The 26,167-nt window shown below is 40.2% G+C and overlaps 2 protein-coding genes across 2 annotated transcripts; one reads left to right on the top strand and one right to left on the bottom strand.

Annotated features, from left to right (window-relative positions):
- Window positions 1-7,465: 7,465 nt before the first annotated feature.
- LOC139923144 (tetraspanin-8-like) lies at window positions 7,466-13,222 on the top strand. Its single transcript, XM_071913866.2, has 9 exons — window positions 7,466-7,546; window positions 8,577-8,655; window positions 9,265-9,368; window positions 9,716-9,790; window positions 10,005-10,112; window positions 10,789-10,878; window positions 11,126-11,185; window positions 11,884-11,967; window positions 12,964-13,222. Exons 1-9 carry the CDS (start codon window positions 7,466-7,468, stop codon window positions 13,069-13,071), a joined length of 789 nt encoding a protein of 262 aa, XP_071769967.1. The 3' UTR covers window positions 13,072-13,222.
- Window positions 13,223-14,688: 1,466 nt separating this feature from the next.
- LOC139923143 (tetraspanin-8-like) lies at window positions 14,689-24,737 on the bottom strand. The gene is made up of 9 exons (XM_071913865.2): window positions 24,536-24,737; window positions 22,614-22,679; window positions 21,350-21,466; window positions 20,194-20,268; window positions 19,469-19,564; window positions 18,971-19,063; window positions 18,425-18,496; window positions 16,893-16,976; window positions 14,689-16,157 (listed from the first exon to the last, which is right to left on the bottom strand). Exons 1-9 carry the CDS (start codon window positions 24,593-24,595, stop codon window positions 16,023-16,025), a joined length of 798 nt encoding a protein of 265 aa, XP_071769966.2. The 5' UTR covers window positions 24,596-24,737; the 3' UTR covers window positions 14,689-16,022.
- Window positions 24,738-26,167: the final 1,430 nt, after the last annotated feature.

The following is a 26,167-nucleotide window of genomic DNA, read 5'->3' as shown; positions in this document are numbered from 1 at the left end:
AGAGATGCTTTTAGAGAAGAGCTCTGGATGGATAAGCTGGAGGTGGTGGATGGCCTCAGCAAGGAACTCGATCAAGTCCTGGAGGCACTGAGAGGACAAATAGGGTTTTTTAAAACAGTGGACCACCGAACACTGTCCAATGCGTGACAATTAGGGTGATGATGTGGTTGAAGATGGAGATTTTACACATATTGCTGCTGAGGATAAGAAGACGAGAGGATAAGGAGAGCAACGTGGAGGAAGGTGAGGATGGACAAGAGGATTGCAATGATGCAAAATGGAATGGAGAGATTGCAAGTGACTCTGCAAAGGCAGGACAGAGACATTTGTAAGATTCGGTACGAGCTGCTCAGCGATGGCTTTGACTTTGGCCGGGAGACGCTGGATCGGATAATGAAGGTTAACGATCACAACGCGGAAAAGGAGGGTGACAATGAAGAACATGAGGGCGAAGAGAGAGACAACGAGGAAGAGGAAGTGGATGAGACACGAGGTCTGGAATCCAATTTATGTAGGAGCTGTATATCAACATTGCTAATAACGTAACCTAGATAACAGTTCAAATTTGCAACCAATTTTCAAACAATGCCGTTTACATGGCCTGCACGTTTTAAGCTTATACCTGATGTAGGCAACATCCTGTTAGAGCAGATCTTTTCAATGAAATAAACTTTAGTCATTCCATATAAAACAGACTGCAGCACAACAGACAAAAGTGACATTTAGAAATTCTGTACTGACCAAAAGCATAGTCTTGCTCATTTTTCAACTGTGACAATAATTATATAAAAAAATACAAACTTACAAAATACAATGCTCTCTGCTGTGGCAGGTTAAGGTAAAGTGAGTGGTGAGGGAGTGTAAGTAGGGTCAGTGTTGTGGGTCTAATTCAATGAAACACCAGAGCTGGAGGATGCCCACTTGATAACCCTTGACAATAAATGACAATACCCAAACTCACACATTCAAATCTGAAACATCCAGATTCGGCAGCTTGTGACTGGTGCGGCCTGTTTGACAGTCCTGTAGATGTGTGACGGTGCAGCCTGATGTCCTCTATAGAAACCATCAGTGGGTTGGTTCACCATTCCGTAATATCAGAGTCTGTGTGAACGCCCACTCTGACTCATGGCACGAGGGATGATTACATCACGTCCTGTGTATTGGTAAATGAAGTCTTTCCTGGGTTTCCTTGTTCAGGTTGTTCACAAGGTCCTGACGAACCATCTCCATCTCACTGATGGCATTAAAAACAGGGCAGGATAAGGGTAAACCGAATCCAACATCACGACTGTTAAACTAAGCATGATCAATTCTTTCACATTCCATAATGTTAAGGTGAGTGTGTTTTACGTTATCTATTATCTATCGATCTATAACTATTTTTTTTATCTCACCTCTGGTCATACTGCGCCCCCTGCAGGTACAACCTTCTCGCTTCATCGAGGGAGATTTTATTTACTCCAGCCAGTGCATAGATTGTGGCCTGTCTCATGATGGTTTGTTCAAATTCAAAAGGGGAAAAGTTGCCATAAGTTATTAATATAGTATTATATTATTAATGTCCTGTGTGACTAATTGGCACCAAAAGAACACAATTAAACATGTTCTATCTATCGTAAACACACACAGCCTACATTTAACCCAGAAAAATCTAAACAACAAACAAAAGTACCTCCGGCAAAAGCATGCGAAGAATGTATCTCATTCTGTCGGAGACGGTCGTCTCTGTTGGGGTTGTGTCCAACATGTGCAACAAGAAGGAGTAAACAACATCTACTTGGTCGTCGTCTTCAAATAAGACAATTGACATGCCATCTGAGCAATTCCATGCAGACTTTTTTCTCCCTCTGATGATGGCCTGCAAGCATTATACAACATTATACAACAAGAGGAATTAACATGCATGAATAACTGTTTTTGAATTGCCAATTCAAGAAAATATTTCAAAACTCACTCCAAGATGCTCATGCAACAGCTTGTCCTGGACAATAAAGTCAGCAAGCAACCTGTTGGCAAGGTGCCGCGTCTGCCTGGCTTGTTGTGCCCATTCCTGGTGTAGAGATAATACTCAAGTTGTCATGTTTGCCTTTCTCTTTCTCAAGCTGTGAGACGGTCTGTGTCATGTGTTAATCAGCCCTTTCCACTATATTATGAGGATGTGTCTGGTCCATCGAGAACCAAAGCAATCTATTGTTAATTTAAGGGGTCACAATTCTTTGCCGTAGTAGCTGGTTACATGGAAAATCTACATACCTGAGATTTACTGCCATCCTGTGGACAAAACCTACGGAGTACTAACAAAAACTACAGAGTAACTTGCCAAGAGACTAGCTCATTACCTAGTTTGTATTGACACTAATTACTGTATACCTTTATTTTTGTTTCCTTGTAGAAAACATCCACATACACCAGCGTATTCACACTGTGTACATTACGCAAAAACAGATGAGTAAATATGATGAATAGGAAACATCTTCCCATGTTTTTGAATGGACACACCACTGGGATCACATGTCTTTGAGCCAGTTATGGCGTTATGGAGGGTAAACCTCAAAGTTTGCATTACTTAAATGAGAGTGTGAGTATGACTCTGTGATGAGTAGATGTACACTAACCGCTCTTGGTGGATGTACAGGAGCAGCCTGTTGATGGTACAAGTTGGTCCTCTTGTCATAGCAGGAGTCCTCATTATCCGGTGACGCCTAGAAAAGATAAGAATGTTACTAGAGTGCAAGTTAAGGGCTTCTCCAAAACTGTAAGTCACTCTGACTGTTTGAAGATCTGGGAAGCAGAGTGAAAACAAAAAAAAAAAGACTTTGTGGCATGAGGACTCACCGCAGCGATGTCCTCCTGTCTCTTTGGTCTACTGCAAAACACTGGGGGGCCATCATCTCTAGACGCTAGTCCTTCCTGACATTTGACATTCCTCCTCTTCCGCGACTTAAAGTCCTTCTTTGGCTTGTCTTGGGATGCCTGGATGTTCTCATAAATCTGTACATGAGATCAATCAAGATTCGAAGGTGCACAAAGAATCTCAAACTCTTACTATTACAAGATTCTCACTTTGGCAGGGATTTCTGCAGTCCTTTCCTCCAAGTTTTCTTCGGGATCACCTGCCACAAAGTCCCCCGTCATCTGGTTGGCATCGATGACTCCAGGAGTGCGTGGATTCCTCCCAAACATAGCAGAGTACGGGGTGTACTTTGTTGATCTCTAACAAAAAACAAAAGCAACAGCATTACAAACTGTACATGTCTAATTTTGCATGTACTGTAATACCATTTTTTAGTTGTTTACACCACTCTTTATTACCTGTTTTGAGGAGTTAATGGCTGAGACAACACCTTTCAAATGAAGATCCCAGTCATTCTGATCTTCACCGCAGCTCTCAGTCAATGCCCTTTTAATGGTTTGATTCATCGTCTCATCCTGACCATTTGATTGAGGGCGGCAAGCGGAGGTGATGCAGTGTGTAATACCAAACACCTCAAATATCCCACGGTTGACCTGTAGAAGCATCAGTGTACGCACATATTAGCTACTAAAGTACTCTTTAATTATCATCAGCTTGATTACACCAAGTCTAAATATTTGGCACACTGAAATTTGACGTATTAAATGTGTACCTTGTTCACAAACGTGGGTCCTCGGTCTGTTATCATTTGTTCAACCAGTCCGAAATCTAGGAGGACACTGACAATCTTTTTCACCACTTCGGCAGCAGTTTTGTTGAAAATGGGCTTCGCAATAACCCAGTTAGTGAAAAGATCTGTCATGGTGACGATAAAGCTGCAAGACAGATCACATACAGCATGTTGCATTTGAGTGAATGTATTATTTTAACCTTTTTGAACTTTCAGAAATAATATAGCACACTTGACTCACATGAAGTTTACTTAATCCTACACACTTTTTCATCCTCTATGCCATAACAATAGTGGGTTTTAGCAGACCTTTCTCTTGTGCTGCCCAGCACTAAAAACCGAATGTGAAATTGGTCTGTGAAAGTACAGCTACCCATGCATGAGGGAATTTGTTGAGATGAATGCCTGTGTGTGTGTATGTGTGTGTGTGTAAGCATGTGCTTGCATGCATGTGTGTGTGTAACAAAGTAATGAGTATGCTTTGTGTACTGTTTAACATATTGTTTATAAATTGAGCATTGTTAGCCGATATTGGCTAGGTACCACTAGGTGCATCGACTAAATACACTCACTGGCCACTTTATTAGGTACAACTATCTAGTACCGGCTGGTCATTTGTTGCTGTAGCCCATTTATCATAAGGGACAACAACTTGTGCGTTCTCAGATGCCCTTCTGCACACCACTGTAGTAAAGAGCTGTTATTTGTTGTAAAGAGCTGTTATTTGAGCATTTGTGGCCTTTCTGTTAGCTTGAACTAGTCTACCCATTCTCCTCTGACCTCTCTCATTAACAAGCTGTTTTCAGTCACAGAACTGCCGCTCACTGGATGTTTTTTGTTTATCGCACCTTTCTCTGTAAACTCCAGAGACTGTAGTGTGTGAAAATCCCAGGAGGGCAGCTGTTTCCGAGATGCAGGAAACAACAATCAGACCACGGTCAAAGTCACTTAGATCACACATCTTGCCCATTTTAATGTTTGGTCGAACAAAAAACAAAACCACTTCTCCATGTCTGCATGCTTCATATACTGAGTTGCAGCTACATGATTCGCTGTTTGGAGGAGCACCCGATTTTTTGTTAATGAGCAGGTGTACCTAATAAAGTGGCCGGTGAGGGTAGATTACAACAACATACCTATTGCCCTTTGACGTTTTGGGAAGTGGTCCAATCAAGTCAATCCCCAAAACACTCCATGCGCGGGTCACCTTGAAGGGGTGCAGGACAGGAGACGCCCTCTGAACCTTGCCGTTGTGCTGACACTGAGGACACTCCTCAACCTGCACAATAAAGAGAGAAACTTCCATCAAAACGTGCTGAAATTGTTTTGGAATGGTGTAACACTTTCGTCAAGATGTCTCACCCATTTGTTAGTGTCCGCTCTGATGCTGGCCCAGTGGTATGATGCTTTAATCTTCTCCACCGTCCTGTGCCGGCCCGGGTGCTCCCCAGGGGCGAGACGATCGTGGCACTCCCTCAACACCTGATCCCGTTCCTCCATGCTCATAACTACCAGACGCAGGTTGCTCCGGAAGTGGTAGTACAGCCGGTTATCTGATAAAATAAGACTAGCAATTCAGCAATAAGCAACTCAATTGTTACTTTTAATACTGAGCAGGACATGCTGACTTAAATAGGCAGTGTTGCAAATTCATGTCTACTGAGTTAATAGAAAAAAATCCCTAATAAATGTTTTTGGAAATAACTTATTTTTCATTATTAATTAATAACTATTTGAGGTGTTTTGGTATTATTGCAGTGTTTCTACTATTGGGATATCCAAATGCATAATGTATACAATTTCCAACCTTTTACTATGTAACTCTTAGAAGATCTGTTGATAGCCGCCTTCCTGCTTTCAGGGTTTTCATCAGAAAGTGTCAAAGGATGATAGACACCTTTCTCAGCATAGTACTTGATCTCCGAATACAGCTGGAAGCTCTCCATTTCAGCCATGGCCTAAACACCAGCGGGGAATTAACCAAAACACATAGAAAACTGAATAGATAACTGATATAATTTCGTCACACAGAGGATAGATGTGGCCATGGACAAGTAAAATAGAATATAAATTACAATCTAATTCATCAATAAATCAAACCTTTGCCTTAAAAGTTAGTGGGAGATGTACCACACATGTATTGAACTTATGTAAATAATACAGTTCAACATATCTGATTGTCACTGCCAATCAGGTGAATCCATTTATGGCAGCAGTGTATCGGTCTAGGAAAGTATTTTTCAGTACTATACATTGCAGCAAGTAACGAGATGATAATCAAAGCACTTTTGACGTTCATAATGAATTCATCTTGTTCAGTCCATCAGAGTAAGTAGCCCAACACAACAAGCAACTTACCAGGAAACTCCTACAGTTTTACAGCAGTGGGAATTTGGGATGAAGATGGAAACACAAAGTGGTTATCTGTAAAACACTGTTAACAGCATAACGAGGCCCAAACAAGTGAAGGGTCCGTACTTTCTGTCCAGAGAAAGGCACACTCGACGCTATCATCAAACTAGAGCTAAAACGAAAGTGTCAACACTCGACTAAAGTATGCAGAACGATTAAAAACGTGTTCTTCGCGCCACCTGTCGTTACGGTGCACGATTCACCTGACCATCTCTTACCTTATACATTGAGGTTTACAAACTCCTAGCTGTTCAAACTTTCTATATTAAAATTATTAATATAGAACCTCCTTGGTTCAAACGCTGCCGCCACAGACCAGGAAGTGATTACGTGACGTCACGCGCATTGAGCTCGGCGTCTTCAAAATAAAAGTTCGATGGCTATGTCGCCCTAGTTTGAATCTCCTTTTAATGCCTTTAAAGTCGTTTTGACAGCAAATTAGACTGCCTTGTTTCATGGCAATCTAAATAGACTGCCAAATTAGACTGCCATGCTTCAATTTTAACTCTACTGCAATAAAATGTCAGCCAAGTAGCCTATCGGGGACCCTATCAAACCTACTTGAGTTAAGGTATAGCCTAGGTTTTGGGTAGCCTACTTTAGCCTAACATTAGCTACAATAGCGTTGCACAATCTTAACAGGCTACAGTGACAGCTTTGAACTCACTACTTGTCCAAATGGGCGTTTTTCTTTCCAAAAATACATATGCTTTTTGTTTGATATCATGGGAGTATAATATTATTGCCATTTAATCTATTTTACCTATGTGTTCGGTATTCTTTTTATTTCTCCGCCTAACAATGACGTATTGTTGTAAAACTTTGATTGACACTTTTAAAGGATAGTAATCCAACCATTTGCCGCATTAAAAAATAGAGAAAATTGAGGGCGGAGCCGGCTGGCCAATAGTGCTGCATTTACTGTTAAGTCGTAGGTGCTTAGTGGAAGTGTAGACTAAATATGACTGCTTTTGGGCGGAATTAATGACAAACTGTGCTGTCACAAAATGGAATTTAGGTGGCTGCTGTTTTATTTTAGAAATCAAGCAGCAAAGAGACACTTTGTGCTGCAACGGCAGAATAAAGAGGAGAAAATGCTTCCAAGGCGCACTAATTGATGTTTTAATTAATCTATAAGCCAAAAGTTGATGTTTTATCCATTGCTTTTACCATCAATTGTTGATATGACCGCCCACTCCCCCTAAACATGACTTTGCTTGGTCGTTCATGTGCGCTCAACCTGCAGAATTTCAATATTTCCAACAGCACTTTAAGGCAGCACAAGCCCCACAGCCAATGCACCCCGGTGACGTACGGTGCGGACAAATACTGTAAACAGACTAGGGATATAGCCATAATAATCTATATGTGGAAAACAGCGTTTTAGCGCCTGGAAGAGCATCATCATGCAGCCGACCACGGTGATCGTGGTGGCGGATAAAACGAGTCTCAAAAGGCCGTTTATCTTTTTGAATGCTGTGAATATGGTAGGTTAATTTCAGTGGGTTTCAATCTCTGCACTCTCAGCCATCTGTATTTGTTGGCATTTTATTCGTTTTAGTTCGTTTATTCGTTTTACTCATGTCTTTTAAATTGCACTTGTTATTTGTTTGGCCATAACTCACCATATGGCCTAATAATTAAATTCCAAACAGGACTGTCATGCTATCTCTATTATGGGTGTCTGACATCCACTGACTGAAAATCATGGTTTCCTGCAGTAGGCTATGTCATTTATGTAGAAAAATGCATCGAGTTACACTGCAGTCATGTGTTTCATTAAAATAAATCTAATTTATTTTTACACTCCATTTTATGACACCCAATAGATTTTATTCCACGACACCAACGTGTCAGCAATGTGTGGAAATGCATCAAGGAGGTATGGGGAGGAAAACCATTAGTAACTATCGAATTAACGCCCATACTAATTATAAATTAGTATTTACAAGGGAAAAACCATTCACTTCCCTCTACAAATCACCTCGAATGAAAAATATTCGAGGGGTTATCTATTCATCTAATGTTCCTGTACGGACTTACATGTCTGTGCCAACTCAATTGCGAGTTCAGAGTGACCTTATCGTACTTTATGGTATGTGTGTGTCTCCTATGGTATCACTATAATATTCCTAAAATATTCCTAAATGCTGTATAAATTTATAGTTTTTCTGTGCTATTTCTACCTTTTTAATGATATGGGATTACTAGTTGTTTTTTTGTGAGGGCTGCATGGCATTTCAGCACTTAAACATGAAGAGTTAGGTTCCAAAATGGGATACTCTGATGATGATGATGATGATGATGATGATGATGGCACTTTTCAAAGGAAACTTAAGTCCTTGGTTGACAAAATAACATCTTTTCAGAATGAATTGAATGGCAAACTTGAGCTAATGATTTTTTTTTTTCTTAAATGGATGTATAGTGTTGTGGAAATGAACTCTTCATGATAAGTACTGTCTTAACTTTAAGTAGCTTGCAAACTAAACTAATTGTGTGTGCTTTTCCTTACAGGCCCTGTGCTTCTTCATGCTGGCGGTGACAGTATCTTCTCATAGATACCTCTTAGGGGGCACCAAAGTAAGACTGTCCTGTTCCTCTAACTGGATGACAGACGCTTTCCTTCCCTTCCTGTAGCATTGGCAGACTGGAGCTTTACTTAAACATTTGTTAGAGAAATTTAGATTTTAGAAATTAGAAATGAAGCTTATACATGGGCTATAACAGTATCTTCAAAGAAAGAAACAGTGGCTGGTATATTCAGGACAGCTTGGGTATTCGGGGGGCTATTTGCCTCAGTATGGCCTCCACCACAGCAGAGGCAGACAGTTTGGTCGATGGGCAGCGGGACGCCCTTGTGATTAGAGATACCGTCCTTCCACTGGAGAACCTGGGTTCGAACCCCCATGTTGACAAGCGTTTGCCCACAGAAGTGTCCCTGAGCAAGACACTTGACTCCCTACGAGCCCCATGGGTGCTGTTCTGTAGCTGAACCTGACCTCTGACCTCCCTGTGAGGGGGAGGAGAAAAAGAGGATTTCCCTATGGGGATCAATAAAGTATCTCATTACTGTTGTTCATTATTGCAGTCTTCAGTGGTGGCCATTTTATCTTGACAACCCTGCTCTATGTCTGTGTTGAACAGTCAGTGTATTCCTTTAACACCAGTGTTGTTCTTCTCTCTCAGTTGGACAAGTATGGAGTTTCTGGACTGGTATGCCTATACATCCTGGGATTTGGCTGTCTGCTGCTCTCTGTGCTCGGTGTGTGTGGAGCCTGTAAGGAGAAAAGATGGTGCTTGATTCTGGTAAGATCTGCTGTGTTGTGTGTGTGTGTGTGTGTGTGTGTGTGTATTTGTGTTACTGTGTGTATTCCTGTGTCTGTGGTTTGGGAGGAGCATGTGGAGAAAAAATGGCTGTGCATGAGTCCTGTAAGATTTGATACCTGTGTGTGTGTGTGTGTGTGTGTGTGTGTGTGTGTGTGTGTGTGTGTGTGTGTTTAGGGGGGCATGTGTGTGTGTTTAGGGGGGCTTCAAAATAGGTCAGTAGTTTTTAAAAAAATGTATTTTCCACAAATCATTCTTCTCTTTCACTTTCGGTTGTATGTCTTTTTGTGTGTGTGTTTCTGTGTGTGTGTGTGTGTGTGTGTGTGTAGTTTGCAGTTGGGATGGCGGCAGCCAGCCAAACAATGATTGTTAAGACAGCACTGACATACCAACCTATTTACGAGGTAGGTCTACAGTTCTTGGTTGCTCTGCTTTTACACACAAATTGTGATCAAATTGTTTATTTCATCTCATCTTCACATCTACACCCATAAAAAAGTCGAACACCACCAGATTAACCGAAAAACAAACGCAGAACAGATAACAAAAGACTATCCGTGTCTTAATATTTAATGCCCAATACAAATGCACTGTTCACTGTGATGTCTCTCTCCTCAGGCAGAAGTGGTGGACAGGGAGTCGTCACTCAGGGAGTCAGCACTCAAGATGCCATTACATGTAAACAGCCTGGTCAACCGAACCCTGCTGGAGCATATGCAAGCATATGTAAGCAGCTGTTATTCCTACGGCTTCAGCTCTACCCCGGACACTCTTATCATACAGTTTTCCAATGCAGTGGAAAGAGAACTCAACTGCAATCTTGCATCGTATTGTAGTTTGTTTTTCTCTCCCACACGCAATGAAATGGGCCGTGTCCATCAAACACGATGTCTCAGGTGATATCGGACACCTCTGGTCCAATTTTGACGAAACTTGGAGGAATAATGCATCTTCACACTGTGTTCTGGCATTTTAAAAAATTACACTGATTGGCCCTAACTCCGACTCCTGAAACCTGCTATACAAATCCAGCTATCCTTACAAATTACACTGATTGGCCTAGTCGGAGTACTAATAAAGGTCAACATTTCTTACTCAAATGTGAGGGATGATGCACTTTGTTCTGGCATTTAAAAAAATACACAGATTGGCCTGATGGGGACGCTACAATTAAAGCTAAAAATTCAGAATTTCGAAAAGCCAGAACTGCTACACCATCAGTCTGATTTTGATAGAACCTGGAAGGATGATGCATCTTGTTAGTGACTGGCCCAAAGGGTGCCTGCATCATTTGTGTGGGATGACATGTTTACTTGTTTTTGTTTTGTATTGTGTGTGTGTGTGTGTGTGTGTGTGTGTGTGTGTGTGTGTGTGTGTGTGTGTGTGTGGCCGCTCTCCGCAGTATAAGTGCTGTGGTCTTGTAGAAGGCTACAAAGACTGGGGCTCCTCCATCCCCGCCTCCTGTCTCTGTGAATACCCAGAAAGAAGATGTGTGAGTATTTCCACACATTAGAGTATAAATAGAATATAACCAGTAGAGATGACTCATCGTTATTAATGTCCTTTAGTCGAGACAGGCTAAAAGGGAAATTGGAATTTGTTATGTCGATGGTGATGTTGAAGATCATGATGATATTCTTCTCTTTCTCATCTTGTTAATGTAGAACATTTCTTTCGCCAGTACTTGTTGAACTTCATTTTTGTCCTCTTATGTAATGAGAGATTGAACTCTTTACCAGGTTAGACTGCGGGGCAATTTCACCGTCGGGGCTCAAAAGAAGCAGCTCATTTATCAAGAGGTAAAGCATCTCAAGATTATTTAGAAAAATAAACAGGCAAACTGGTGGTGTAAACTGTTGTTTTCCTGCACATTTTCTCTCTTCATTTCTAAATTGAATCAGTGGGGACTGGGAGCGGGCCGGGGCAAAACAAATCTGCAAATAATTCTTTGCATTTGTTATAACCTCAGAGTTTAAGGTGGGTTAGGTTTGCCACATAGGACAACACAATGAGTGCCAGAGAGTTTTAACAATCACACATACGTATTTGAAACTCAATTTAGTAGTTGTAACTTCCCCGACACAATCTTAATTGTCCTGATGCACTAAACTCCACCCATCTGCTACTCTGTTAAGGATTATTAGCAAATACCACTTCACTGAGTTCTAGTGTGCTTAAATGGGATCCCTCCCCTCTGTCTCCTCTTTATCTTTTCTCCAGCTGACCACTGAGAATGCTGTTTGCCTAAATGTTAGGCATTAGCTAACACTTTTATTCAGAGTGACTTGCATTAAGTGCATCAGTAGAATAAATTTAAATTCATGTATCGCCAACATTGCAAAAGCAGCCAGTAAACAGGAGCGTAAGGGTCAAAACAACAGTATCCAGACGGGAGAATAAATAACAACATTCCTGTATCAAGGTTTTATCAGTTTTTATATCTACATTTTTGTCGTTTATCAACTGTAAACATAACTAACAACACTTTTATTTACAGCCTTGCTTGCCACTCTATATGGCCTCAGTGAAACGTGCTTTCTCAATTGCGATCGGTTTCAAATTCGGAAGTGCAATGTTTTGGGTATGTGTCTTTGCATGTTTTTATATTTTACACATTTTTGTGTTTGGTAGACTGTACAATAGATACACGTACAGAGGAGGGGCTGGGCAAAAACAAAACAAAAAGATTTTAACATCTCTGCAGTTACCAGACATAAAGATACTGGTAGCATCTCTAGCGACAGCCGTACCCAAAACGTAACTGGCCTGTGTATATTTATGTTCTTTATTGCTTATTTATGAGATTGGGATGCCTACAGCAGCCATTAATCTGGGCTGGGAGAAAAACACAGTAACATTATTTTGCAGTTTTATATGTGTTTACACACCTACCAAATCCAGGCTACGGTCAAAATAGAGTAAAAATGAGCAGATAGATTTCTCTCAGTGATGGCAGCTCTTGGGTCTTAGTCCACATTATCTCCTAAACGACGAGGTTAACAATGACAAAAAATCTCCAAGTATAATAAATGTACAGAAATTTGTCTTGGTGACATTGGTGCAACTTGGACAGTTTCATAATACACGCTGGCACACAACAAGGCTAATCATGCAGTGCAGTTTCTGGATGATTTGAGGTAATCAGCAAGAACCTCCAACTTTACAATGCCATTAGAAAACAGTGTTTCAGACGTGTCAGTCCAAAACCTCCTGTAAATGTTCCATCGGCATCCCATCTAGTCATAGAGATGCGTAGAGATGCGACAAACATAATTATCATTCTGAGTGAAGACACAAAAGACGCCAATCCCATCAAGAAAGAAATGCACTAAGATGATCACTAAAAATCACTGTTGGTAGTGAATCAGTTTCCTGGTTCCACATTGGGATGTTGTTGTTTTTTTTATATTAAGGGAGAGTACACAGTATTTGAACACAGGCTTAAGGTTGAACACAGAGTAGGGGTTGAGACGGGATTTGATCCTAGGTCAGCATGTGGTTTGGGTCGTAACCTTTACACCATCACTGCGCACCACAGTAGGCTTGTAAACTTGAACTCTTGTGTTTCTGTTCCCAGGTGGTTTTACTTGTTTTGAGCATCAAGCTGATGGTCCAGATAAAGAGGAAAAAGGAGTTCCTGGCTCTTCTTCAAACTCACAAATACTGTGTTCCTGGCACCTCATAGTCACTGAGTACATTTTCATACACGTTACTCATTTGATATTAATAGGGATACTCAACTGCACCTTGTTTGAGTTGGCACATGTGAACGCAATATGCTGTCTACCATAACCTGGATAATATGTGCTATAGCAACACATTGCTATTAACACGTGTTATCGCACGTTGTTGGTGTTGAAAAGTAACACCAGTGAGTTATACATGCGTTGTCCCTAAACTACACACACAGATCTGTTGCAAATGCCTCATTTTTTGTCCCTGTGCCTGCAGCGACTGTCATTGGTGAATTAGGCCTATCAGGCGAGAAGAAAGAATGAGTCACAGGGCTTAAAGCGATACCAGAATGTCTTGATTTAAAAGGGCCCTGTCATGCACACTATATATATCGTTGCGACCACATCACCCCAAGTGATATACGATCCGTCTTCACTAGTCACAGTGAAAATGAGGTTTACGTGTGCAGCAGGGGAATCACAAATCCACTATATGTTACACTTGTTTCGCCTTGAAAACAAATTATTTGCTTTCAAGGTTTGGAGAGTTTCAAATTGCTGGGGAAGCTTTTTCAGAAGCCCTTTTTTGTAGGAAAATGGATCAATATCCTTGCAAAAATCCTGGCTGTTAGGGCCCATACCACTGTTACCAGGCAAATGCCATATCACTTCCAGTATGACTTGTTGCATGAGCTGTCTGCAGTCGTAATGGCACTGTGAGTAATATACACTGTTTCTAAAGGGATTTAATCTGAAACAAAACATCTTCTGTCTACTTGTGCACTTTAACCATTAATTACAAATATAATAGGTTCTTCCAAATTATTGTATTTTTTTGTTTTTCTCTCCTAAAGTCAGTATGTTTTTTTAATTTTATTTATGGAATGAATTTATGTTTATGTTTTATAATCAGCTATAAATAAAAAAAGAAAACGGGATTCTTGTCTCCTGATTCTGTCTTTTATTGTTCATTTTGGTCTAGTTTCTTAGAATTTAAAATCTATGCTGAAATGTGTTCACGGTAGCTAATTTAGGTCTGTGTTTATCTTCATAGCTGTGTCCCTAGTGTCCCTTGTTAACAACTCATGATGTGATTATATGTACAAATGACAGGGGGAATCATTCTGCTGTTTTCAGGCTGACAGTCCCTTCCTGTTTTGGCTTACTACAATGTATTTACTCAGATGTTCCATCACAAAATTGTCCCGACCTTTACCTTTTGTGGTGTGTTTCAAATGACTTGTCAAACGAAATGTCAAATGAAAATGAATACAATACATCACTCTTTTTATTACACACAATACAAAGTCTCAATGGCAACTCATAACTCTGTCTTTACAAATCCAAACCAGGAAACAAATAAAAAAAAGTCAATATAAACACTGTATTTGGCGGTCAGCGAGACAAACATGTTATGTTTCATGTGAGTTATGTTTTATGATGTATGTAACTGCGGGGAGCGGGGGCGGGATCAAGCTCTGGTTGGGAGGCGGAGAGAGCAAGGAGCGGCACCTGAACCCCATTAACCCTCTCCTATACAGTATATACAGTATATTCCCCTTGATTTAAGAGAGGCTGGAAGCTGTGGCACTGCAATGCCAGTGAACATGAGAAATGCTTTGTAGGAATTTGGCAGTTGCACCCAAAGGGGCCATAAAAGACATTGGCTGCAAAATCCCTCTTTGTCTGTGTTCCTGTTCCTTTTCCTTTTCCTTTCCCTACAGTACTATCAACAGTTGATCTTGGAAATAGCAGGTGTCATGCCACTCTGCATCTGCATACACAGCAATGACACCACATTAGAAAAAACAATATTTACGGACTCAGGCTGTTTCATCAATCTAAAGGCAAACAAAAAGTTGAAACTATAAAAAAAAAGTTACCATAAAATTTGAATATGACGCAGTAATGGCCTTGGCCATTTATTATTCCAGAAAGCTAAAAAAAAAAAAAAAGACACAATCCTGACATTCTTAATAGAGCTGCAATACATCCATATAATGTAAATATTTTTACAGTCACATCTTCAGTGCTTTTTCTTAAAATGACTTCTCCATAAACCATCTTATTATTATTAAATGACAGTCCATTTCCACAATTTAAGCCTTAATTTACTGTTCACTGCTTACATGTGTAATCTTACAATCTGGGACCAAAATGCCACTGGAAAATTTACATTTTGTTATTGGTTGCCACACTTCATGTCAATTAACACTTCATTTAATTGAACAGTTTGGAGCCCAATGAACACAGTGGAGACTACTGCACCAGGATCAACCCACCCTGCTGGCACTCCAGGCAGGGTGAAACAAACACCCCCAGTGAGTGAAGTGACTTTTATGTATTTGACGTGATTTCTACTATGTTGTAACTGGACTGAAGATGTAATATGCAGTTTATGTATCTTAGGTTTTATCATTTTCCTTGAGTATCACACTTTAGAAGCTTTGCTTTAGAAAATAAAATAAAAACAAAATATACATTTCTATTTTGCCCTGTCCTGCCACTATGTGTTGTCTCTGACAAATTGCATAACTAAGAATTTTGCCAGTCAGACGAAAAACATATATCTGCATAAAGTAGGTTTTTCAGAAACAAAGAATCATCCCATGCAGATTTGATGACCTTGCATTTTTGAAATTGAATCATGGATTTTAACAGGTTTCAAGGGCCAAGATGGCATGAAACTCACTCATCACATAAATGGCTGTATTAACTTTCAATTTAAGAAAGAAAAAAAACACAGTCACATTTTTATGCGACTGCAGCAGTATGCAACTTGTTGGAGGCAACATGCACTGTTTAAGAGACTACTAACTGTAAACTGTGTTGAAGAGACTGACTATACTCAGCTCAGCACCTTTAATACCTCCCCACATTACCCTTGTATCCATCCTATAATTTTGGCTAAATATGCTGCAATAATGACCTTGGCTATTTTGAAGAGCGAAAAAAATCAACCTCAGGCGTTTTCGGCAGCGTCTGTGAGAGTGGTGTAGTTCCCTGCTTTAGCCTCTGGACTGTAGACCACTGGAGGGACATCGACCCTCCGCCTCAACTGACACAGGATGCCGACACACAGGCCTGCTGACAGCATCTGGAGGGGAGAGAGAGGGAGAGAGAGAGAGAGAGAGAGAGAGAGAGAGAGAGAGAGCACATGGACATGATGACATGTTACACTGACTTGAACCACAGATAACAGAAATCCGTGGAAAAATAAATAGAGCAGACAAAGATAAAAAACACATAAGAGATATATTCTAAATTATACTCAGCTTGAGAAACAGATAAGACTAAAGACTAACATGTGTGAGTTACTGGTAATAAATGCTTTGAAAAGAAGTGGTTCACTCAGAGGGAAACAACACCTCCTACTTCTGGTGGGGGATGACCATCCTGGGACCTAAAGGCCACAGGTTTGATGCACCATGCAGCAGCCATCTGTTCACTGACACTGAACCCCTACCTGCTCACACTGGACAAAGAGTGTCAACGAAAGGCCCAAAATGTAAATGATGGAGAAGAAAATGTTTGGGCTGCCCAGTATGTCATTTTCCTAACTTGTTTGCCTTCTCAAACCCAGTGGCTTTGCAGGGAAGCCCGAATCTGCCTTTGGAGGGTGAGAGAGAGACTATGGCATGATGACTAATCGAGGAGCCAATTTAAATGGCATGTTGCATAGACTTGTGAACTCCAGTTCACAAGTCACATTGGAAAAAAAAAACCCATCAGTGTGGAGACAGCAGGAGAAAGAGGGAGAGGGTGAAGAAAGAATGAGGGAGATACAGAAGATAAACAGGCAGGCAGATAAACAGATAGAGACAGTACGTACCCAGAGTACTGTGAGTCCGACCAGCATTGCTATTATGAAGTTTATGGCCGTATGGACATGGGAGAGCAAGATTGGAAGGCATGGCTGGAACAGAAGAGCAGATCAATCAATGCATATATCTTATAGCAGACTGCACTAACGATGAAAAGACAAAACAAAACATCATTTTCAACACACACGTCTAGTTCGGGGCGACGCATCTCATTTGACTTTTAATCGCAGCATCTTTGCTTCTTAAAGAGGGTACGTTTTCTCAAAGAGGGTACGAATGGAGGAGAGTCAACACCGATTAGGAGCGTTTTGTAGTTCTGTTTGTGGTTCAGAAAACAACAGCAGCTCTAGCAGATGATCTCCAGAAGAAAAGACCCGTTTTACAAGAGAATAGTATAGATGCTCATAATGCTGTACACACCAAGTCAGAAATCACCTCACCTCTTACCCTCTTGGGCTGTCAGCATGTGTTGTTATTAGTTGCTATAGAGTTAACTGATCATTTGACAGCAGAGGACGGATCACGGACGGACAGATCACCAAGCACAAAACGTAAGCTCCTGCAATCTAACACTCTCCTACAGTCACAGACCTTTTTAGCTTCGGCTGCCCAGTTGTTTTTATAAGTCTCTTAGGGTGTCTCACCTGTAAAGCATTTGATTATTTGTGCATATGCGCAAATAAACTAAACTAAAACTATAAAATCTCCTCCTTCCAAAAATCCCAAAAGCCCCAAAATCCACAGTATCAGTCCTAGTTCCTTACCAAACCTCTTCCTCTGTTCCCTTATAAATAAATCTTCAGTTTATTCGAGTGTTGTCCTTCCGCATGAGCACTAATGAAAATGCCCATTTTGATTCATATATGTTTTACATATGCTTCTGTTGTTGCTAGTATTATTAAAACATAAATGTAAATATACTGTTTTATATTCCATAAAATCTGATGTGTATTACAATATACTGTACATGTATGTCAAAATGGGTTAGAGAAACCTGAGTATTTAAGGGCTGTATATTTTTGTAATATATTTGAACACATATGCACAAACGCTCATGACTCAGTGCCAACACATGAGAACAGGATATCTTTCTAATAGCACTTCACAGGAACTGTTTGCGTGCTTCCTAAAACGCTGTGGCTTTTTCTAGGAAAGGCAGACACCCAAATGTTGTAATACGTCTGCGATTATCAGTTTTGGTTCCTAGTTTCCTTTGCCGTTTTCTTCTACATTGTTATTTACCAAAGTCTTATGGATTGTCTTATTCGAATACGTCGAAATGATGCATTGGCTTTATTTTAAGAGCTGTAGTCCAAAACGCTGTGCAACCTTTTGTTAAAAAATAAAACAAAACTTATCATCAATTGTTTTAATTTGGTGCTATGAATTATTTTTTAGAATGAGGTGTCACTTTTTCCAAAATGGAGGTAATCTCATTATGAAATTCAGCTCTTGTACTGTAAGTAAGACAACAAAACAATAAGAATAACAAAACAATATTTGCTGAACATTTAGAATTATAATGTTTGCTTTTTCTTACCTCTTTATAAATCCTAATGAGCTTGTCATCGATGCTCTCTTCGTATAGACTGCTATTCTTAGGAGCTGCCATCTGCAATAGACATGGGCATGAATTAATAGTTGAATGAATGAGTTAATGAATGAATAATGAATTAAATGATGTATAAAAGAAAGAAAGAAAGAAAGAAAGACAAACCATTTAAAACATAACAAAGAAACAGATGACATTCAGATTGAAGATGGTAAAACTGACAGGAGTGGGACTTTCTCTGATAGGTGCTAAACTCAGTCAACAGCCACTTTCTCTATGTTTCAAGCCAAAGAAGAGAATAGAAATTAAATTGGATGGACAGCTGACAGTGCCTGCAGAGTAGAAAAACTTGGCCAGCCACAGCCAAAATATAGCTGCTTTTGGCTAGAATTAATTTAGTGTACAGTGTTTTCCTTGCCAATTTACTACCCAAAAAACGTATGTCCCAAATTTTGACAAAAGCTGCAGCAAAATCCAGCAATAAACTCAAAATCACAGAGAGGATGTTAATTCCTGCTTGTCTTTGATACTCACACACTCATTAATGGTGTCCTCGGTGCAGACACAGGACTCGGGGATGTCGTAGCCCCAGTCCTGGTAGCCCTGCTCCAGTCCACAGCACTCTAACTGAGAGGGAAGACAGAAGAGGACGTTATAAAATATAGAGACTAGAGACACCATCATATGGAGGTCCAGTGGAGAATTGGCTGGGTGCAAATGATGGCCAAATATATAACAACTTGGCAAGAAAAAGAGCTTGTTGTGGTGTGGGTGCAGGTCAGTTCAGTAATGTAATAAGTAAAGGTGACTAGTCTGATAAGGCAGATTTGTTTCCAAATTAGATTATTATGACACAGAAAACTGTCTTGTCTTTAGCCTTAAATACATGAGATGTATGCCATATGTGTAAAATAGAGAATCAAACAGAGATACGCACATGCACATGCACATGCACACGCACACACACACACACACACACACACACACACACACACACACACACCACCACCACCACCACACAAGGTTACCTACATTGACCTGCAAGTTATGGAGGCCAACTTTATCAGATTCGCTAGCTTCATTCAGCGGCAGCATGACCAGGTGTTCCCGCCTCACCTCCTCACCTGCCTGCAAACAAAACAACATTTGATAAATATTTGAATTAAGCGGCATGATACATTTTTAAAAAATCTAGAAATCTAGCGCTATTAAAAGGATATTTAATGTTTATAAGAAGCATGTCTGATTCACTAACTTGGGAGTCCATTCATTCCAACCAAATAGCAGCCATGTTTTTGTTATTGAGATATTGGAAGCAGAAATCATTAGCATTTGATGACAAAAACTAGCGCAAGTCAAATTACGTCTTGAAAGAAATCTTAGCAGTCCTATCTAGTATTGTTAAACGGTTTGGAAGCTGTAAGGTGCTACAATACATTTTTCAGGATGTTTTTAGCTCTATTGACAGAATGCTTGCTTACAAACACCAGAAATCTGCTTTCAATATCTCAAAAGACCATTTGCAAGTGCTTTATGATTGGGTTGAAAGGACTCCTAGATCTTGAACTTTTCCTTTAACATGACAAAAATGGCATGACTGAAATAGATCACCATGAATGCAGTTTTTACTTCACTAAATGTCTCAGAGAGGGAAGCTGAATTGTCAAAGAATTATCACCTTGCATCCCTGTTTCCCTGATGCTAGTTCAGTTGCACAATTTAGATGGACTACACCTTTAATAGTCAACTGTTTATACCTCATTTCGTGCAGGAAGTGCTTTCATGAGCTCCACAAACATGGTCAGACTGGTCAGGGCCATTCCAACTGTAAACTATAATACACACACACACAGAGAGAGAGAGAGAGAGAGAGAGACAGAGAGAGAGAGAGAGAGAGAGAAATAAGCATGCAGGCACAGATATGCACAATCAATTTCTGAGAAAAATGTAGGCATTTTACAATCAGCCATACAGTTCACTATTTAGTTTAGGACTATTAGTTTAGAGAAAAACTACAGACACACAAACACACACACACACACACACACACACACACACACACACACACATACCAAACCAGTAAGGGGGCTGGCAAAGCAGAGGGAACTTCAGCAATGTCAGATAAAAATGATGCCAAGTTTACAATTCTGTTTGTGTGGAGATTACACACACACATACACACACACACACACACACACACACACACACACACACACACACACACACACACACATACACACACATAAAGGAAGCAGAATTACTCAGAAAGACTCTATGTGGATGAGCACACTAACTTGAGTGGAACACTAAAAAATATCATCCAATAATAAAAAAATAAATAAAAATATTCAGTTATTCAAAGGAGAAACCACTGGTTGGTTCAGCTACAAGAACCAACATCCAAGGTTCACTTGGCAAATTGATGCTTCATTCCAAAATGCTATATATCAGTCTTCAAGATACCAAAACTTCATTAATATTTTGAAAATATAGATGAATACATGCCCGAAATATTTTAATTTTTTAAAATAGCTGATAACATTAACAATAACCCATAATGTTTGTATCTCAGTTGAACTGCCTGGTTAAATAAAGATTAAATAAAAAACACAAAAACTACAACTGCATTCAATCACAAATATGAATGATATTACCATGGATCAAAATCTTTAAAAATGCAGATGATTCAGTCTGTGTTAACACTTTGTGAACAATACACTTAAGTTACCTACTATCCTTCAAAAGTACCAAGATTTCTACTTTTTTCACACTGTGTACCATTTTTGTAGCACTCTCTGTTTTTCTTCTTTGTTCTAAGTACCAAGATTTCTTTTAATTTTCTGCTACCAATTATTTTGTAGGTGCCCCAATTGTCTTCCAACAGGTGAAGGAATAAGAGCAGAGGACACTCACCACTATCAGCGCCCAGTTCTTTTCTTTGGAGGCGCCATACACACCAATGATGGACAGGAGCAGAGTTATGACGCCGAGAGCATACAGGAGACTTATTCCTGGGAGAAGCTCATCTATCTGGGGAGGAAACAAACAGACAATCAGGTCAGCAGGCTGGAGGTCAGCAGGGTGCCGAAGCTCTTCAACCAGACCCAGGTTCAAGCATCCGGCCTGCTGAAGAGTCATCGAGCAAAACACTGAATCTCTATCAGCTCCAGCAGTGCTGCTCTGTAGCTGACACTGACCTTTGACCTCCCTGTGTATAGTGAGGCAAGTGAAAAGAGGATTCCCCTACAGGGATCAATAAAGCGTCACATGTTAAACATTCCATATAAACCGGGCGTCTTGGTGGTTGGAGAGAGCCGAAGCCTTGTGATGACAGAAGAAGTTCCAACACTGAGGGGTCTTCCACTATATCAAGCCTGTTGGGATGTGGAACTATTTTAAGCATGAGAGGTCTGGGACTATTTTAAGCCTAAATGATTAAGCGTTTAGTTCCTGCATCTTAAGGCTAAGTCACACCAGACAATTTTTCCGTCGATTGCAACTGGACCATTACGACATTTCAACTTTTTCACCAAGCAGTAGCCTGTTATTCCAAAACTGTGCTCATTGGTTGGATTTATATTTGAAGAATATATCATTTGAAGACATCTCTGCTTGACACCTCTGCTTATATTTTGCTTATTTTTTCATATAGATATTTAAATTATGCTACTGTCTATTGGCATTTAGTATAACACAATAGTGAGTAAACCTATAGCCAGTTCATGAAAGTTTTTGCATTTACTACATTTCAGTGTCAAGTAGGTCTTTCTAGGGAAAAACAATGCGGTACACAGCAGGTTTTATGTTGAAAGCAGCAAAAACAGAAGTTTGGGTAAATAGAAGAAGAAGTGGGCAGTTAGAGGAAGTGATAGCCAGCATGATGTAGAAAAGGCCGGTATCTACACAAACTCAAACTTCATCAACGTGCAGTGCAGTGCAAAAACACCACAGTGATGAGCGCTCCAAAGATGATGCCAAAAAACAAAACAAAAAAAAACAAGAATCTCACAGATTACCACTTTAAGGGTTAGCATTAAAGTTATGAATCATTTTTGCACAGTGGAATATAGCATAGAATGGGATAGATAGATAGATAGATAGATAGATAGATAGATAGATAGATAGATAGATAGATAGATAGAGCTGCCTAGTTTTGTTTATTGAGTGTGTGTGTTACCTCCTCAGCCTCGTAGAAGTATCCATGGCCAAACAGAGTGGCTGCCAACAGCAGGGCACTGATGGTCTGCAACAACAACACATTGCATCATACATACTGGCCTGGTTCCGTAAATACATTTTAAAGCCCCACTCTGTAATCCAAATGTAAACCAGAGAGCAGCCTCACCACCGAATATTAAAACTGGGACTGGAGATTTTGTTTACTGCTTGAATTGATTGTGACCGTTCTTGATACAAGGAATGAGAATGTGTGACTGCTTAATAAGAATAATTAATGTATTGTGGAGGTGTGTTTGCATTGCATGATGCTTATCAATGGCATTATGGGCATCATTGCTGTATTAACCTATTAGTTGTCATTTTCTGCTCATTAAACTGCAGTTATCTTTCTTCGACTAAGGATGACTTTATGTACTCCATTTATTCTGTTTGACTATCAATGTCAGTTAGCAGGCAATCAACAAGATCCCGACATCTGCTAAGAGTAGCCATTACACTGTAGGCCAGTCTCAACACAAGCTTTGAGTGTAATGGTCTCCTCAGAAACTACAACGTCTTTCTCAGCTGTGAGGCCTCTGGGCCAAATCATGAGTAATTGTGTGAGCGGTGCAGCCTACGCTGCACCTGCAGAGCCAAACTACATTAGACGAATCCACCCATAATACATTAAACAGCCTGGAAACACCAGAGACCGAGTTGGCGCCCAAAAACCTCCCAGACCAACAAAACCGGTTATGGGAAACAAGTAGGGGCAGAGAAACAGCAAAACAACATGTTGCCTAGTCGACTTCGCAGCTGTGTGATGATGAAGAGGAGGATTATGATATAGTTTTTACATCCATATTTACATATTGATAATTTCTACTTCTCCTGTTCTTGTGCAGCTTCATGATGTTGATTATCTTGGTTCTGTCTTTTCAATGTCCCTGAACTGTTTTTAATCATGTTTATAAAGCACTTTGAGTTACACTTTGAGTTGAAATGTGCTAAATAAATAAAATTTGATTTAATTCAATAGTAATCCTGGAATATATTTTAGAAGGATACTATACAAATATCACAGCAACACATTATAACACTTTATAGGCTAGTAGTAGGAAAATGACAAGAATATTATCACATCATAGGAGATTACAAAATTCCAAAGTACAATAATAAACACACTATATTGATTAAGTCCAAATAGGAATATTATAGCGATTTTTGTTTAGGTTTGAACGCATAGGGATAGAGATATACTGTTATTTACTGTTATTTACTATCCTTGATTTGCCCTTAGTTATTGTGATGTTTACAATGATGTCATATACGTATGTTCGTCCTGTCCTGTTTGGTATCCTCTCCTACTTTCCTCCACTGGGGGTTCACTTTCACACTGTAAAACAATCTCCGTCTGAGCAAATCATTTAGCCACAGACTCAGTCATGAAGTCCAAATTTCCCCTAAAACAAGTGGAAAATTATGCCAGTAGGTAATAGGTTGAGATAATTCCACTAGTTTCCAATACAAATGTCAATATCATGGAGCAAGGCAGAATACGGCAGATCAGTAGCCTATCAAAGAAATGTCGGTTGATTTAACACAATTATAGAATGTAGGCTATTATTTATAATTATCGAATACCGAATATAAATATTATCTCACCCCACTGGCAGATTTTTTACAGTTTATAGAAATATAATACTGGCTCAATACTGGATTTAATAACCTGTTAACATATATATTTTTTTACAGTGTGGGTGAAATACGAGTCCAACACGTTACAAAGCATAAGGAATAACATATTCCAACATAAACATGTATTTACAGATTCTATGCAGCGCTTTTACTTTGATTTGACTCAGAGAAACATATCAGCTCAGTTTTCGGGGGGGTTTTAACGCAGGTTTTTGTCACCCCCATAGGAAGAAAAGCACTTACCCCGATCAAAGTCGTCAGGATAATGTAACCTCGTTTCAAACAAGCGTTCACTTTCCCCATGTTTTTTTTTTTTCTTTCTGACTCCTAACCGGGCAACAGACAGTTCAGAGCTTTTCTACCACAAAATGAAAGTGTTTTTGAGAGAATCCTGTGTTTTAGAAAGCGCCTTTTCTCCCTGTTGCGCGCAGCACCATCCTGGTGATATGTGAGGCAATGGGAGAGAGGGGGACGGGGCCAACCCCCATGTTATGGTGCTTATAGGCCCATCCTTAAAGGAGAGGGGGGGGGGGGGGGGGGGGGCAGTGAGTGAGAGAGAGAGAGAGAGAGAGAGAGAGAGAGAGGATATCAAGAGCCACAATAGTGTGCAAGACAGATTGATCCCATAAATGCAGGATATGTTTACTCTCTTTACTCTTCAGTGTGTGTGTGCGTGTGTGTGTGTGTGGAGACATAGGGAGATAGATAGAGAGAGAGAGAGAGAGAGAGCGAGAGAGAGGAAAACCAGAAAACGTGTGTGAAAGAGATTAGATTGGATCAGAAACTTTAACGTCTTCAATGAGCTAATTTGTTGTGCTGCATAAAAACCAGCGCACACACAATTATAATGAGCAGTCAAGATACTGAGACAGTTCTCATTTCAGCAATCTTCATCCCTAAGTCATTGGACAAAACAAAGCATACTTAGAAAGAAGCAAATTGTATAATGTCAGTAAAGTGCTTTGTATTGTAAAGTGCGTTAAAAAGGCTATCACAACAGTCTGAGGGATTTATAGAAAACAAGTTACAGGATATACAGTACTATGCAGTCTTCAGTGTGTGTGTGGGAGAGAGAGAGGGAGAAAGAGAGAGAGAGAGAGAGAGAGAGAGAGAGAGAGATTGGCGATGTAGTTTCAGACTGGAGGAGAGTAACACAAGAGGATTACTAAGGAGGACAAAGTGGCCAATGAAAGACCAGAGAGAGAGAGAGACTGATAGGAAGGCAGATAATGGAGAAAACGGAGCTCTCAAGTGGATCTGAGAGAGAAAAAGAGGAAAGATGAAGGGGAGGGGGGCATCAAATTCTCAGAATGTGTGTGTGTATGTGTGTGTGTGTGTGTGTGTGCGTACGCTTGAACTTGCCTTCAGCTCAGTCCCCCATAAAGCACTTTTTGTCTGCTGTTGTCTTGGCAGAACAAAGGAACTAGTGGGAGCCTAGCAGCTTCAACCCTGTATCACATGACCTCTCATCCTGCAGAGTTCTTTTACCACACACACACACACACACGCACACACACACACACACACACACACACACACACACACACACACGCAAGATCCACTTGACGACGCCGTTGTTCTGTCTTCCTGTCACCCATTGGTCATTCATTCATGCACAGATGTGAACGCTCGCATGCTTGCACTCTCTGTCTCCCTCGATCTATCGATCAATCATTCTATCTATCTATCTATCTATCTATCAATCTATCTATCTATCTATCTATCTATCTATCTATCTATCTAAGTGACTCACTCAGTCACACACATGCACAATTACACATTGCTGCAATCCTATTGGTCCCCAGAGTTCCTGTACGAGTAGAAAGGGTCCAATTGTTAAAGCAGATCCAGAGCGGAGCATTTCCTGATGGAGCG

This window comes from Centroberyx gerrardi, chromosome 24 (genome assembly GCF_048128805.1).
Source record: "Centroberyx gerrardi isolate f3 chromosome 24, fCenGer3.hap1.cur.20231027, whole genome shotgun sequence".
In the NCBI taxonomy this organism is placed as follows: Eukaryota; Metazoa; Chordata; class Actinopteri; order Beryciformes; family Berycidae; genus Centroberyx; species Centroberyx gerrardi.
This window is presented reverse-complemented; position numbering and strand designations above follow the sequence as displayed.

Bases quoted from the DNA above. Each gene is read 5' to 3' on its own strand.
- LOC139923144 (XM_071913866.2), top strand. From the start codon at position 7,466: ATGCAGCCGACCACGGTGATCGTGGTGGCGGATAAAACGAGTCTCAAA. The intron at 7,547-8,576 runs GTAGGTTAATTT...TTTTCCTTACAG, and splicing joins TTTTGAATGCTGTGAATATG to GCCCTGTGCTTCTTCATGCT. The intron at 11,968-12,963 runs GTATGTGTCTTT...TTCTGTTCCCAG, and splicing joins TCGGAAGTGCAATGTTTTGG to GTGGTTTTACTTGTTTTGAG.
- LOC139923143 (XM_071913865.2), bottom strand. From the start codon at position 24,595: ATGGGGAAAGTGAACGCTTGTTTGAAACGAGGTTACATTATCCTGACG. The intron at 18,497-18,970 runs GTGAGTATCAAA...TGTCTATTGCAG, and splicing joins AGGACACCATTAATGAGTGT to ATGGCAGCTCCTAAGAATAG. The intron at 16,158-16,892 runs GTACGTACTGTC...TCTCCCCTCCAG, and splicing joins TCGGACTCACAGTACTCTGG to ATGCTGTCAGCAGGCCTGTG.